The sequence below is a fragment of the Pongo abelii genome, chromosome 9 (genome assembly GCF_028885655.2).
Source record: "Pongo abelii isolate AG06213 chromosome 9, NHGRI_mPonAbe1-v2.0_pri, whole genome shotgun sequence".
Classification (NCBI taxonomy): Eukaryota; Metazoa; Chordata; class Mammalia; order Primates; family Hominidae; genus Pongo; species Pongo abelii.
Window position 1 is genome coordinate 10,571,744 of NC_071994.2, and position 16,012 is coordinate 10,587,755.

At 57.7% G+C, this 16,012-nt stretch overlaps 2 protein-coding genes across 9 annotated transcripts in view; one reads left to right on the forward strand and one right to left on the reverse strand.

Annotated features, from left to right (window-relative positions):
- MACROD1 (mono-ADP ribosylhydrolase 1) overlaps positions 1-16,012 on the forward strand; it is a 170,341-nt gene that overhangs the window by 36,366 nt on the left and 117,963 nt on the right. The gene's annotated exons all lie outside the window — the stretch shown is intronic.
- FLRT1 (fibronectin leucine rich transmembrane protein 1) overlaps positions 9,532-16,012 on the reverse strand; it is an 87,113-nt gene continuing 80,632 nt past the window's right edge. For all 5 annotated transcript variants that reach the window (XM_054525735.2, XM_054525733.2, XM_054525732.2 and 2 more), the window contains one exon: positions 9,532-15,471. In XM_054525735.2, the coding sequence (XP_054381710.1) occupies positions 13,398-15,422 (2,025 nt within the window). In that variant the 5' untranslated portion in view covers positions 15,423-15,471 and the 3' untranslated portion in view covers positions 9,532-13,397. The remainder of the gene's footprint in view (positions 15,472-16,012) is intronic.

The following is a 16,012-nucleotide window of genomic DNA, read 5'->3' on the forward strand; positions in this document are numbered from 1 at the left end:
GCAGTCACATCCTGAGACAGGGTAGTCTCTGCTCCCAGAGAGCTTACACTCCTGCTGCCTTCAGAAAACATCCTGAGGGGCTGGGCACGGTGGCTCACTCCTGTAATCCCAGCACTTTGGTAGGCCGATGCGGGTGGATCATTGAGGTTGGGAGTTCAAGACCAGCCTGGCCAACATGGAGAAACCCCATCTCTAGTAAAAATACAAAAATTAGCCGGGCGTGGTGGCACACGCCTGTACACCCAGCTACTTGGGAGGCTGAGGCAGGAGAATCTCTTGAACCTGGGAGGCCGAAGCTGCCAAGATCACCTCACTGTACACCAGCCTGGGTGACAGAGCGAGACTCCATCAAAAAAAAGAAAACGTCCCGAGGGTCTTTGAGGGATCACAGAGCCCCCACACGTGGGTGGAGTGAGGGTCTTAAAGCCTGCCTTCCCCGTCACTCTGAGCTATGGCCAAGCTGGGTGTAACCCTGGAGAGAGTCAGGGTGTCCTCACCTGCTTCAGGCAGCTGGCCCCCATTTCCCTCTGCAGTGCCTGGGGCGAGGGTGACAGGGAGCATTTAGACCCTCAGCTCCCTGCACAGGGACCTCCTGGGGCACTCGCCTGCATCACAAGAATAAAAATGATAAAAACCTGCCACTGAATTCTGGGTGGCAGTAAATTACTTAACACCTGAAACAGGTTGAAATGTGGCCACCGTGGTTTTAATAAGCCCATCTCCGATGCAGTGCTTCCTCGCGGGGCTGGCCGGGTCTCTTCTCAAGGCATAATTTCATCTCGTCCCAGGCTTGGCAGCATTGCAAATAAGATTTCACTTCCCCTGTAAATCTTAGAGGGGGGGAGTGCAGGATTTCATTTGTGCTGTCAGTTAGCACTCCAGAGAGCCTGTTTACTTTGCTGCAGGAGGAGAAGGTCCTCTGGAGGTGCTGGACAGGGTGGCGGGTGGGGAGGCGGCAGTGTCAGCACTGGAAGGTGACATGGGTGCGGCGGCGGGGAGGCAGCAGCATGTGTGGGGGGGTCCTGGAAGCACGCCTTATTTGGGGTGCCAGAAAGTGGATGAGCCAATGTCAGACCCGTGGAGGCAGAATTTCAGGGCCAGCTGGGTGCCCTCCCATGCGTCCGGTACCCTCCTAGGCTGGGTGATAAGACTCAGCCACAGAACTTGGGTGTGGGGGTGTGGCCTGGGGTGTTAGACCCCTCCCGGGTTTGGACACCTCTTCTCCAGGTTGCTTGGTGAGGCCAGAGACCCCTCCTGGGAAGTAGGGGCAGGAGAAGGGAAGCTTCCAGAACCCAGTGGTAGCCAGGTAAGGGCAGTTTCCAGGTACAGGAAAGCAGCCATGCAGGGGTAAGGTATCACCCACTCTTTCTCCCGTTTGAGCAGGAGCTTTTTAGTCCTGAGTCTGACAAAACAGATGGAGTCAGATTCACAAAGCCAGAGCCCCGGGACTTGAGGTGCCTCTTGGCCGCAGGGCAGCCATTCGGGGGTCTTACCCACACGTGCCCCTAATCTCAGTGATAATGCAAGTCCTGAGAGATTTGTGGGGAAGGAAAGGGCCCAAAGTGGCTTGGCTGGAGGGTGGCACAGTGGGGGCTGCAGCAGTGGTGGGGGGTAGGTTTCTTGGGGGAGCACCCCATCTCCTGGCATCCAGCTGAAGACATAGTGTCAGGGCTCTTTGGGGCCAGCAGTTCCCCTGCAGTGCCTTTGAGGCACTGGCCAGTCCTGCTTGCTCTCCTGTAAGAACAGGAGGCTCACTGCCCCTCCAACCACCCAGTCCTCTTCAGAACAGGTTATGTTTGGAGGGTTTTCCTTTCATTCCTGAAATGCAGGTCCTGGCAATTCCCTCCTGTGTGGCCCAAACCTGGCTGAGCCTCCAACTCCCCTGGGGTGCATATTAAAACCTGAGATGTCCCCCCCACACACCCCCCATCCTGAAGCCTAAGGCTGCAGCCAGCCTGTCATCCTCTTCAGCAGGCCGTGGACCTGGGAGTGTTGGGGGAGTGGTTTGGGGAACAGGCCCCACCCTGTACGGATGCCTCTCTGTTCTGGACCTGGGGGCACTTTGCTGCCTGGCTCCGAAGGTCCTGCCAAGAACCTGGGCCTCCCTGCAAGAAGTGCCAATCAGCTCAGCACCTGGCTCCGTCCCTGGGGGCCGGGAATGTGGGAGAAACCCCCCAGGAGGCTGTGCTGGGGGTAGGGGAGGCCTACACTCCCCAGGCAAACTGTAGGCAACCCGGCCTCCCACGCCCTATCACAGAGGCTCCGTCACAGCCGTAGGGTCGCTGCGGGTGGTTTCTGAGCTGGGCACTCCCAGTGGCTTTACCTGTGTCGTCCCACCTCACCCTCCCAACAGCAGTCGGGGATGGAGCTGTTATCATGTACACACAGAGGTGGAAACTGAGGCACAGAGAGGATGAGTAGCACAGGTGGTAACTGGCAGAGCCCATGGGTCTAACCCAGTACCCAGGGACTCCAAGGCCCTGCCCCAGGAGGGCAGTGGTGTTAATCCAGTGGTTCCCAAAGGCCTGTGACCGGGAACCCTTTCTGGGCAACACCTCTGTTAGCTCCAGGGGCTGAGGAACACAGTTTGAGAACACAGCCCTTCTTCCCCGGCTTCGAGGGCTCCACAGGTGTCCCCAGATTTGTGGCGCTGCCACACGTGGGGAGGGTGAGGTAAAGCCGGGAGCAGGACTTCCTGGGGGAAGGGTGGGTTCACTGGGGTTGGCAAGGGCTGTTGTGCTTGGACAATCATCCTCCTTGTACTCACATGGATCCATGGAGTGATTGGCTGATTGATTTACTGTTTATTGACTCACCCTTCATTCCTGTTTATGGGGCCTCCTGGTGCCAGACAAGTGCCCTCTGGGGATCTGGAGGTGTGGAGGGCAAGACCTGCCAGTCTGGGCCCAGCCAAGTGAGGCGCTGGAAGGGGTCACCTGTGCAGGTGAGAAAGGCCAGCAGAGGCGCCGGAAACCAGTGCAGCATAGACCTGGAGTCTGAGCCACACTGGGCCTGGGGAGCATCGGGCGTGGTGGGCAGAGGGCGGGGCTGCACTGGGGCTGGAGTCTGAGGGGGGCAACGGGGAGATGGGGGGATACAGGGCCTTCCTGAGTGGGGCGCAGAAGTGGACCTGCCCTCCTGTCTACCTCAAGCGGGCGGCGTGCCAGGCCTTCCCCATTGCCTCCTAGTCCTCCTCATCCGTGGAAGCGTCCTCTGTGGAAACCTGGTTCCCCACAGAGCCTCCCCAGCCCCACCCAGGCTAGGCCCTGACTCAGTCACGGAGATTCCTCCCCACTCCTCCATGAGGCAGGAATACACCAGCCCCAGCGCATAGTAGGCCCTCAGTCAATATCTCATGGCTGGCTGACTGACTGTGTTCCAGAAAGAGCCCTCGGCAGCCCCAGAGAATGGGTCTCAGGTGAGGGAGTGGGCACCCCTCCTGGGCACCCACTGTGCGCTAGGTCTGAGGGAGAAGTTGGAAGAACAGCCTTGGTCCTTTCCTGGGTGGTCACACTGTGTGCCACACCTTAGAGTGGTCTCTCTTGGGCTGCTCCTGCCCCGGCAGGACAGGAGGTGAGGATGGAGGAGGAGGATGGGGCAGAGAGCACCTGTGGGGCCCACGTCACCCCACTCAGGGCCACCCGCCACTGAGAATTAACTTTGCTTCCTTGGAATATAAGGAAAAACCCGTTAACTGTATCCAGACATGAAATCAGATCTCAGGCAGAAGTAATGAGTTCTTGTTTTATGTTAAATTTAGCAGAAACTGCTATTGTTCTCATGGAAATTTTGTTCCTTCCTGTCTCCCTCCGTTTGGGGTGTGAGAGAGGCAGATGAGGCTCCAGAGCTGTGAGTGTAATGGGCACATCTAGGGGATGGGGGACATCTAGGGTGGTGGCATAAGCTCATGTCCCCAAACACCCGGACAGTCCCACTTTTATCCTGGAGCCACTTGGTTGCTGGAGCCTCTTCCAGGATAACCCACAGCTCCTGCTGACACATACTTCTCCATTTAGAGACCCTCTTGGAGTCTGCGTTCAGCTGTGGGTCCCCTTGTGGTGACTCAGGTGTCAGTAGACCTCTGGGGCCTGTGGGTGGGGACAGAGGGCCCTTCTTCCTGCAGCAGAATCATTTTGGTTGGGACGGTGCCCGAGGGAACAGTCTCCATCCTGCCCGGCCACCGCCTCCGAGCCAGGGCACCCCAAGAACAGAGCTGACCCTCAGGGGCAAGGCCTGGGGAGGGGGTGAGCTGACCCTCGGGGTAAGGCCTGGGGAGGGGGTGGGCTGAGCCTCAGGGGCAAGGCCCGGGGAGGGGGTGGGCCGCTGAGACCACGTGTGCCCCGGACACATGGCCCCTGGCCCGATGGGGTGCCAAGCCGAGAGTCAGCAGCAAGAGATGACCGTAAAAGTTAAATCTTTCTATTTATTTCAAGAAAGAACAAGGCAAGTGGGCTTGGACATTTTCTATGAAAACAGACAAACAGAAAATAGGACCAAGTAGTTAATCACATTCATCTCAACATTGAAGTTTCAAGGCACCTACAAGAAGGAGGCCAAAGGGCGGTTCGCAGTGCACTTTGGTTTGTGTTGTTGTCGTGGTGTTGGGTGTTTGTGTGTCTCGGTTTTCTGGAAACCCTTGCCTGGTGGTGAGGTTGGGAGCGAGGCAGGTGGGCACGAGGCCAGGCTGGTCTGGGCCCCGAGAAGCCGGGCCGGGTCAGCCATCTGGTCGTATGGCAGCGGGTGGTAGTGGGGATGGTCAGGCCTATCACTCAGGCCCCTGAGACCACTTCTAAGAAAAAGAAAGGAGACAGTGCTGCACCCGGGCGGCTGATTCTAGAGGTGAGGAAGGCTGGGGGGCATGGGAAGTGGGGGTACCGGCACAGGGGCCCCTTGGACATCAGACAGGACCTCAGTCACAGGCTTGGGAGAGATCAGGCCTGCTCCCCCTGACCCGGGAGGTTAGCTGGCGGGCTTCCTGCCTTCTATAGAGCAGAAGGATGCACCCCATTCGCTAGGGGCTGGCCGAGGACCCCTCCCTGGTCTCCTCCTCCTCTTCAGACCACCGGGAAGGGGATGACATTGTGTGCCACTCCAGAATGCTTTACGACGCCACCTGAGATACAAATAACCTGTTAACATCCGGAAAGGGAATTACTGTTGGTGGCTCTTAAGACATTCCTCTGCCATGTTTATAGGGGGTACAGGCTCTTTTAGATAACTTTCATCTTTGGCCTCCCTGTTCACACTTACCTCCTGGCTCCAGCCAGCAGAATCCCACAAGTGCGCTTCTCTCTGGCTAGCCTACTTCGACGCCACACACCCACTCTACCCTCCGTCACCTCTCTCCCCACTTCTCTCACTCTTGGAAGACAAGCCCCGAGCGCTGCGCCGTGTGGCTTCTTCCCCATGGCTCTCGGCCTCTCTTTCTGAGCTGGAAGGCACCAGGCAGCGTCCTCGGAACCCCCTGGCGGCTCGCTTTGGGTACCCAGGTGGGCTGCTGGCGGTGTGGAGGTGCGTTGTGCTGGGGAAAAACAGTCTAAGGCTAGTTTTGGGGTTTTGTGGGGATGTCTTCTCACCTGCGTACTCAGAACTTTTGAAAATGGGACTAGCCCGAGGACGGGTGGGCTCAGAACATTGCAAGCCTGCGTTCCATACAAGAAAGGTGAGAGAGGCCTGGAGCCGCCTGGCTCCAGGGAGATGAGCTGGTGGCGGCCCGCATCCACCATGGCTTTGATTGTCGGTTTGTGGCGCGTTTGTTTTCTCCCGTCTACAGAGGAAGCCCGATGAGTTCCTCCAGGTGGGTGGCTCCAGGTGCAGGGATTCAGCGGGGGCGGCAGGCAAAGCAGCAGGTGTCGCCTGGGATCTGGATTTCTTGCAGCGCCTCTGTGGGGCCCTCCCCCAGGTCTCTCCCCCTTGTCATCCACTCAAGGCAAGTCTTGGAGAAGGGAAACTGAGTCACCAACGCAGGTTGGGGCAGCCACCGGATCTCTCAGAGTGGCTACATTTCTCCGTCTGGCTCACAGCTGGCAACGCGTGGATCCAAGGCAGGGTGGAGCGAGGTACTTCCGAGAGGTAAAGCTGCCGAGATGAGCCCCTCTCTGTGCCAGCTGCTGGCGGGGCAGGTGCAGGACGAGAGAAGCCCGTTTGTTGCCAACACTGGTGCCTGGGCCATCTTCACTGAGTGGGCAGATGGCAACTGGGGAGGAAGTGAGAGGAGGAGGCGGCCTCATTCCGTTGGTGGCAGAGAAAGGATTGAGTACCCCTTTGTGCCAGGCACTGTGCTGGGCCCCAGTGACCCTGGGAAGGGCAAGGCGCTGACTCTGACCATCTACCTTGATGAAATTTAGGGCTGGTGGCAGCAAAGACCTTCCTTTGAGGACTCTCTGGTCTGAGGCTTTGGGCTTTCAGGTGTGGGGAGGCGGGGGGGCCAGGGCACTGTGCCCGCTCAGATGCCCACAGTGCTTTGGGGGCTGGCTTTGTTAGGACGTGGGGGCAGTCATCCCACCCACAGGTTGCCCTATGCCCTCAGCACACCCACCCTCTTTTCTGGCACAGGCCGGGCATTTCAGTGACAAGGGGTGGGAGGGGACAGTGACAATGGTCTCAAAGAGCCAGGCCCTGGCCAGGGTCTCCAGCGGGTACCAGTAGCAGGAGCTGTTCCAGGCAGGGGTCTGCGGGGAAGATGTGGAGAAAAGACGAGGCTTTGGCCGGGCGCGGTGGCTCATGCCTGTAATCCCAGCACTTTGGGAGGCCAAGGTGGGCAGATCACCTGAGGCCGGGAGTTCAATACCAGTCTGACCAACATGGAGAAACCCCGTCTCTACTAAAAATGCAAAATTAGCCGGGCGTGGTGGCGCATGCCTGTAATCCCAGCTACTCAGGAGGCTGAGGCAGGAGAATCACTTGAACCCGGGAGGCGGGGGTTGCGGTGAGCCGAGATTGCGCCATTGCACTCCAGCCTGGGCAACAAGAGCAAAACTCCGTCTAAAAAAAAAAAAGACGACGACCAGGCTTTGCTCTGTGGCTTTGGGGGTCTCCAGGCATACCCGCAAATTTGTTATGGTGAGAAAGGGGGCCTGACCCCCCCTTTTGGAATTTCCAAAACCAGGGAAAACCCACGGATTAAAAATGCCGAGGGAGGGGGACGAGCAAAGGGAGGGGATGGAGAGCAAAAGGAATCTTTCTGTGAGTTTTTAAAAAGAAGCAAATATGGGTATTTCAGGCATCTACTTGGAACATTTCAAAAGAAACGGTAAATGCTTAAAACCACAGAGTGAAAAGTGCCCCAGGCGCTGTCCACCGGCGGTGATGGATGGATGGATACAGTGGCAGCAGCAGCAGCAGCATGAGTGTGTTGGACTGCACGTGGGGCGGCCCTGGCTTAAGAGACAGGCCCAGGACGCAGCCTGGGCTTCGGAGCTGCAGGGCCTGGGAGGCGCTCTCTGTCAGCCCCTCTGGCGAGCCACAGGTGCTGAGTTTAGACTCTGGAAAGGGGGTGGCACGTATCTGTACTTTCTTGGTGCCTCTTGGACACTGAGGATGGGTATTTTGCAGCCTCTCTGCTGGCACAAGCTGCTCTTTGGTGGGGCGGGATGGTCTGTCTTCAGGACTGCCCTGACTTGGGGTTTTCAGGGGACACCAGTGACTTTGAGCAACATGGTGAACTTCTCTTGATATCTGCTCCCTTTCAGTGTCCTGGGGGATGAGAAAGCAAGGGTGGGAACCAGGATCTTCTAGTCAAAGCACCAGACCTTGGGAGGAAAATATCTGCCACGTCCCCATCTAGTGCTTGAATGCTCCCAGTGATGGAGAGCTCACTGCCTGCTTCCTTTGCTGGGCTAGAGCTTCTCTTCCCTGACCTGCAGTTTTCCCTTTACCCACTCCCCTTTTACTGGCCACAAGGAGTGGATTGGAGACAGACCCACCCAGAACAGAAAGGAAGCAGAAAAGCCCACGGCTCTAGAATCCTACTCTCTAAGGACTGGATGAGCCACTTGTCCCAGAAGTCTGGGCCCCTTTCCCTAGGGCAGTGCTGGAGCCTCAAGCCTGAGTGCTCTGGCCCATTTGGTGTTGTCTTCAGAGACCCTGGCTCCCCAGGGAGCCAAGCCAGGGCAGGTGCTCCCACCTTGCACCCCCACCCTCCCACCCCACCCAACGAGGCCCAGAAAGTCCCTGCTGTGCAGATAGCCACTTGGGGCAGGTTCATAAACCACGAAAAATCCCCCTTTCCCTGCACCACCAAGGAGTTTAATCTCTCCTAATCAATTTAGCAGACTCGCTTGGTTGTAAACGGTAACGATTTGCATTTTTGAGCCTTTTTATCCCTTCTTAAGAAAAAAAAATGCCTCTTCTCTGCACTCGGGAAGGCCGATGCACGGCTGCGAATCGCTTGTGAGTGCTCACCCTGGCACCCATCCAGGGGCAGGCAGCAGCCGCCATCACCTGTGCCGATCGAGTATGAGGAGGCACGCGGATGCCCGCCACTGACCCTGGTTGCGTCCTGGCCCTGAGAGCAGGGCCTGGCCCTTGGGGACACAGGTCCCTGCGCCTGGCCCCTCCTGCCAGCACTGCCCCCGCTCTCCCCGTTGCCCTCCCCACCCCTTTGCTCCCTCTCTGCCGCATCCAATTCTCCTTGTTGTATTTTTCATAAGTGCGAGGCTCTGAAGCCCCAGCCTCCTCTCTGGCACGTTCAGCAGGAAGCAGGTTTCTGAAGTGGGCTGGCTTTGGGACTCGAGCTGCCATTTTCAAGGGGGAGGGTCTGCTCTTTCTCCTCCCCTCCTGGCTCCTTGGCTCCAGGGCCGGAGGTGAAGGAGGGAGGCACAGGTTCGGAGGCAGCCTTGGGTCCCAGCCTGTCCTCCGCTCAAGGCCCTGACCAGCCCCTCCAACCCTTCAGGGATCCCTCACCTGACTTGGGCCAGCTAGAACCTTTCAGCACCAGCAGCGGGGAGGGGCCCCCACTTGGCCTCTGGAGCACCAGTTTCCTGAGTGACGCTGGACTCCTCCCTAGCACACCCCCACTTTACAGAAGGGGAAACAGAGGCTGTATTCTCACCAAACCCTCTTTCCCTGCACCGCTCTGGAAACATCTCCCCGACCCCCTCCTCACCTCTCTGCCTGGCTTTGTTGGGACAGGGCTGGGCTGGGCTCAGAGGGAGGGTTTCCTGGACCCCCAGGGGAAGGAGGAGACCCGGTGCCTGTGTAGAGGGAGGGAGAAGAGGCACACGGCAGGTGTGGGCTTTGGGCTTTGGGCTTTGGGAGAGTCAGGTTGGGCCCCTCCTAGCTGCTGCCATCTTGCCAGGTGCTGTCCCCTCCCCTGCCAGCGTCACCCAGAGCCAGGAAGGTGCAATGCCCCTGCTCTTGGCTCCGGACCTGCATCCTGGCCCTGGGTCAGGGAGGTCCCTGGCCGCTGCATGCACCTTGTTAGCGTGGAGCAAGCCCCAGCCTATTTAGAGAAGATGGAGGCTGTGGCGGGAGGCCGTGGGGAGGGGGAAGGAGAAAAGGGAAGAAAAAGAGCTTTTGATGCACATCATGTCTGCAGAATTGAGTATGACTAATTAATAGATTTTATTTTTAGTAATCTCTTAAGCATTCCATACGTTGGGCCCCACGCCTGAGCTGAGCTTACAAGAGGCCTCATTCGCAAAATGCAAATGATTCCCGGCCTGCTGGTGCCTCCTCTCTCTCCTTCCTTGCCTTTTCTTTCCTTTCCTTTTTTTTTTTAGGGGAGATTTAAAGGAAAATTGCCATGTAATAGAAAAGAGATTCCAATCACTATATCTAATTACCACGAAGGGTAAACCACTTAACCAAAGGAGTGTTGTGGGCTTTTTTTATCTTTAACTTTAAACCTGCCTTAAATGCCACAAAACGTACTCATCAGTGCTGAGGCCGCTGAGGTTATTCTGGCTACTTAGAGGCTGTGAGGGTCAGCCCGGCCGCGGACATTCCCTTGGAAATGTCGGCTGTGCACGGGAGCCCGGGAGAATTTAGACAGACCTGGGGTTGGCATCCCAGGCCTTGTGTCCTCATGCATGTCTGAGGCATAGGGGAGGCTGGGTGTCCTGAAACATCTCCTATCTTGTGGTATGAGACCAGCTGGGAGGAGCTGGGCCAAGAGGGGATGGGGTTTCAGAATGGACCTAGCTTCTGGCCCCTCCCTGGCTGAGGGGCTGTGACACAGCAGATATTTGGGGGCTTCCTCTGGGAAAGCCCAGAAAGGACCCTGGGAAGGTGTCAGGATAGCTAAGGGGCAGAAAAGATGAGACAGTCAGCTCTAGAGCTGGGTCCCAGGGTCCTGACTGGGTGGAGCATCCACATTCATCCACACTTAGAGCCCCAGGGAGTGGGTGATCCCCATGATGAGGCAGGCAGGGTCTGGTAAGAGGGACCGAGTCCCGCCCTCACCCAGTTAGTGCAAGAACCAAGAGCAGAAGACTCGCGTGGCCCCGGGGCCCAAGGAGCTCCTCTGGGGCAGCTGCCAGGGCTCCCGCCTGCCTGGGCCTGCTCTGTGCAATGGCGGGGAGGAAAGCTCATCACCTAGGCCTTGTCTCGGAGGGCGTGGCTGGGCACAGGCTGGCTCCCAGCTCTGCCTGCTCTCTAGCACTAAGTCCCCCGCACTCCTGCCCCAGCCAAGCAGGACCTTCCCAGGCAGCTCTCACAGTCCGGGCCACCTGCTATCCCCAGATGCCTTCCTAGCCACTAAGGGCATGACCTGACCTGTCTAGGGTGGGGAGAGGAGACAGAGGGACCTAGGTGAGGTGGGGACAGTGTGCTGGCAGCACCATGTTGCAGATGGGTGGGACTTGGGGGAAGGCAGTGATCAGAGTGGTGCCCTTCAGGGAGGGGGGTCTCATTTTAGAATCAGCAGAGACCTGGGACTTCTGTTCCCTGTGCCAGCGTGGCACACCTCAGGCACGCTCTCCTCCCAGACATCCCAGGTGGGCCCTTCTGCTCGTCTCGGGGCTGGGGGGCCATGGTCCACTGGGAGGGCCTACTTTTTTTTTTTAGATGGAGTCTCACTGTTTGCCCAGGCTGGAATGCAGTGGCGCAATCTCGGCTCACTGCAGCCTCTGCCTCCCTGGTTCAAGCGATTCTCCTGCCTCAGCCTCCCGAGTAGCTGGGTAACAGGCGCCTGCCACCATGCCTGGCTAATTTTTGTATTTTTAGAGAGACGGGTGTTCACCATGTTGGCCAGGCTGGTCTCAAACTCCTGACCTCATAAAATCCTCCTGCCTCAGCCTCCCAAAGTGCTGGGATTAGAGGCGTGAGCCACCGTGCCCGGCCTGGGGGTGACTTTTATACAGACCTGACATTAAGGCCTCGGGAAATTTCTCTCTTGACCTTATTGTGTGAGAAAATGATTCAGGCAGGAAAAGGAAAAACACGTCTAGTTTCGAGTGAAACGTGACCACACTGCTCGGCTGTTCCCCAGGGCTGGGGAGTGGACCTATTTTGAGGGCTAGCCCCCCGCCCCAGGCCGTGCTGGGAGCCTGTGCCCATTTTTCCACTTTCCACGTGGCTGTTGTGTCCGCTCCTTTCAGCCCCATCTCCTCACTGAAGGTGCCGGTCGGGCCTTTTAACGTAACCCCTGCCCCGCTGCTGCTTCTGCCTTTGCTTTTCGCACGGTGGCAGAGGCCGTTTGAAAATAGCACCACCAGGCGCTCCCAGCCCTCTCATCCCCCTGCCCTCAGACCAGCATCTCCTCTTTGACGTTCCTTTTCCTTGGCGCAGAACAAGCGGCACAGTGACAGATGGTGACCCGGGCTCCCCGAGTACTGGGACGCAGGCACGTCGGAACCCCAGGCTCCGCTCTTCCCCCCTGTCCAATTCGCTGTCGTTATTTCATCATCGTTTTAATCTCATGGCTCACCACACTGAACTGTCAGTTGATAAATGAATGATAGCGACATGGATTCCAGAGGGAGGAAATAAAATCTTAACTCTTCTGAGGGCCCCAGTCAGGGCCCTTTCGGAGGCTGGCATTTTTAGAAAGAGATCTGGTCTCTCCCTCTCAAGAAACAGAGTCCCAGGGGTGGGCCCAGCTGAGTTTTCTACGTTCAGGGAGGGACTGCCATCACCCAGGGCTTTTTCGAGAATTTTTATGTCTTTTTCTGGGCTTTGTTTGAGCAGCCATGGAAACCAATAGGTCTAATCAGCTGATATTTAAAAAAAAAAATCCCTGCGCTAATTACCCGTCCTAGGAGGGAACATTCAGCACATGGTAAATGCTCAGAAAGTAGCTATTAAGGTGATTGCACGTGGTGGGGGAGGGAGATGAGGACACTGGAATCAAATAAAGCTTTTATCTATATCAGAAAGGAGAGCAGCCCAGCGCTGGCCAAGCTGAGCTAGGATGGGACTGGCAACCCCAGCTGCAACGCCTCCCTAAGCCACATACACACCTCAGCCTTTAGGAACAGCAGTAGCCCCCAGAGACCAAGTCTCCTCCCCCACCTCACTCCCATCCCCAACACATGGTCTACTTACTCAAGGATTTCTAGGAGAAAGCAACACTTTCGCAATGCTATTGTTCAGGAAATGGTGAGAACTGACCCGAGAAGAACGGTAAGGACCGTGCCTGTGGCTCTATCTACCCATCTGTACTTAGAGACACCGCGACAGGGATAGACAGGCAGACAGATGCACTTCCAGGTGGCAGGGAAAGCTACAGCTTCCGCCGGGGCTTCTACGGAGCGTGGTGCATGGAACTGAAGAGGGCTTCAGCCTAGGAAAAAAAAGTTTGTTTGTTTTTTTTAATCGACTACGTGATTGTTCAAAGAATGCAGTGAAAGATGCCATGTTTCTGCAAATCTGCAAGGGAAATGGTATGGAATAAGCCAGGGGAGAGATTTCAGGACCATATCTCCAGGGCAAAAGATCTTTTCTTCCCTCTCTCCTTTGTGAGGAGCCTGAAAACCTTCCATCGCGTCGCCAGCGAGTGGCCAGCGGCGGGAGAGCTGTGGGGGAGCTTTGAGAGCTGGCTGCTTCTCCCTGGCAGTTCCTTTGTGATGGCCCTGAACAGAGCATGAGGTGTCCACAGATGTTATACAGGTAGTATCCTTCCAGTTCAGGGGGAAAAAACAAAACAAAACAAAACCCAACCCAGCCCTTCCTGCGATATTATTTTTAGTCCTTCCCTCCCCAACTGGCATAACTCGGTATAAATTATGTCTTCAACAATGTCGAATTCCCCCTCCTGCCTTCTATTCTTTTTAAAAAAATTGTCACTGTTGTGTTCTACAAAATCGTCAGCCCTCCCCAAACTTTGCTTTCTGCGGGAGAAAGTCACCCGTGGAATTTCTCTTCCTTGCTCTCTCAGATTGCGGCAGGCTGGGCAAAGCCACGTGGCCACGCCAGGGCAGCTGGGGCTGAGGCGGGGCAGCCCGGGTGGGCGGGCATCATGTGTAGGAGTAGTCTATGTCGGGGATGCCGCCGTCCCGGTAGCCCCGCGTGGTGCCGTAGCCGATCGTGTGTGTGGCCTTGCAGAGGCTGCTGCCGTTGGAGGGGAAGATGGTGTGGACCATGTACTCCTCTTTGGCGCGGTATGGGTTGATGGGCAGCATCTGCAGCCCAGGGCTGCGGATTTCCAGGATGGAGTTGTCTTTCTTGGTCCCCGACTCCATATAGTCATCCTTTTTCCTGCTGCCCCGGTTGTAGGCCCTCTCCCGGGTCAGCAGCTCGCCAGCCTGGTGCACGTACCAGCAGATGGCCCCCAGGACCAGGAAGAGGAAGACCAGAGCCACGGCCCCGCCGATGATGCCCGCCAGGGGCAGGCTCGCCATGGGGCCGGCGTTCTGCTCCTGGTTGAGTGTGGTGGTAGGGCCGTAGCTGTCGGCCGTCTCTGCCTTGGCACACACGGGTGTCTCATCAGCTACGTAGGCATTGCCGGTCTCCATGGTGACCATGCAGATGATGTAGGTGGACTTGGGCTCCAGGGCCGTCAGCAGGTACTCTGTCTTGTCCCCCTGCACTAAGGTCTCCGTGATGGAGCCCACAGCCGGGCTGTGGCCCAGGCGCAGCCAACTGAGCCGGAAAGAGGAGGCGGGGAGCGTGGCCTTCCACGTGATGCGGATGGAGTCTGCCGTCAGGGCCTTCACGTGGATGGCCAGGGTCTTGGCGCCATCGCCCGTGGCCATAGGGTAGTCAATGTTGGAGTCAGGGAGGCGCAGCCCCGGCCTTTTGGCCTTGAGGGTAAACAGGGAACCCTGGGGCGTGGTGGCGGAGGCATGGTTGCTGGCCGTGGTCTTGGCGGCTGCGTTGGCCACGCCGCCCTGCGACCCCGTCTCAAAACACTCGTCCATCTCGCTGGTAATGTCCTTGATGGCCATGCCCCGGACCTTCTCAGGGCCCTGGCACATGAGGCCCCGCACGTTGACCACGGCTGCCCGTGCCTTCACCCAGTCCCGCAGCCACATGAGGTTGCAGCCGCAGAACCAGGGGTTGTTCCTGAGCAGCAGCTGGGCCAGGTTCCCCAGGTCATCGAACAGGCCGCGGGGCAGCGTGGTCAGGTTGTTGTTGGACAGGTCCAGCCGCTCCAGCTCACGCATCTTGGCCAGCGTGTTGTAGGGGATGTGGCTGATGGCGTTGTCCTGCAGGTAGAGCTTCTGCAGGTGGGCGCTGGGCAGGTTGAGGGGTGGCGCGGCCAGTGAATTGCGCACCAGTGAGAGCTCCGTGAGGTTCTGTAGGCGGCTGAAGGTGTCGTCGGCGATGCGCTGGTTGGCCAGCAGGTTACCGTCCAGCACCAGGCGCCGCAGGCTGTTGAGGCCCTTGAAGGCATGCAGCGGGATGGTGGAGATGCGGTTGTCATCCAGCCGCAGCTCCTCCAGCGTGTGCGGCAGCCCCGAGGGAATGCTGCTCAGGTGGTTCCGGCTCAGGAAGAGCAGCTTGAGCTGTTTGCTGTCGGCGAAGGCGTCCTCCTCAATGCTGACGGTGGACACGGAGTTGTCATCCAGGTGCAGCTTCTCCAGCAGCGGAATGCGGGCCAGCGAGTCCCTGGCGATGGTGCGCACGTTGTTGTCCTGCAGGTGCAGCTCCCGGAGGGAGCGGGGCAGGTTGATGGGGAACTCATCCAGGTCATTCTCGTATAGGTAGATGACCTGCACGTTGACCTTGGTCTTGAGGTCCTGGGGGATGCCAGCGTTGTTGATCTGGTTGTTCTGCAGGTAGAGAGTGGTGGCGTCATCAGGGATATCTGCGGGGATGGATGTGAGTCCCCGGTCGTTGCAGTAGATGAAGCCGTTGTCGCAGCGGCACACCGAGGGGCAGGTGGTGCTGTCAATGACCTCCGTCAAGAAGGCGATGAGCCCGTAGCAGAGGAACAGCCAGTCCCGCAGGTCCATGGTGGCCGTGGTCATCACGACGGTGGCCGTGACAGTGGCAGCGGGCGTGGTGGTGGCAGTGGCGGTGGGGTGTGCCACCACCATGGTGGATGGCTGGGGGCGTCCGGCCCCACCTGCCCTGGAGCCTGAATACCTGCAAGGAGCACAGGACAGGGGCAGTGAGAGGGAGGCGGCGACAGCGACCCCAGGAGTGAATCGTGCATTCCCTCCCACCTGCCAGCCTGCACCAAGGGGTGGCCGAAGTCCGGTCCTGCAGGGTGAGGTCAAGCTGGAGGAGCGCCCTTTGTGCCAGGTTTATGCCGCAGGTGATTGCTCCTGCCAAGGTCGGACTTTAACAACATCTGGCTAACGTTAAATCATATCGGGAGCCAAGAGGCTGCCCATTAATGAGACGCGTGCTGCCACGGCCCTCCTGGAATGTGATCTGGAGCCTCAGGGAGGTTAATTTAGTGAGAGCCATGCAGCAGGTTTGGTTTCTTCTCTCAAGACTTCACACAAAGCCACTTTATGGCCAACGCTAAAGGTACCAGTCAATATGGATGGGATGGATTTAGGGCGTGTTTTATGGATTCATAGCCGCTGTTTCCCTGGCACTGCACGAGGAGCACGCATTGCTATCTGGCTCGGACCCAGGGTTCGAAAGGAAAGCTTGTTTCTGGAAGGCCCAGGAGCTC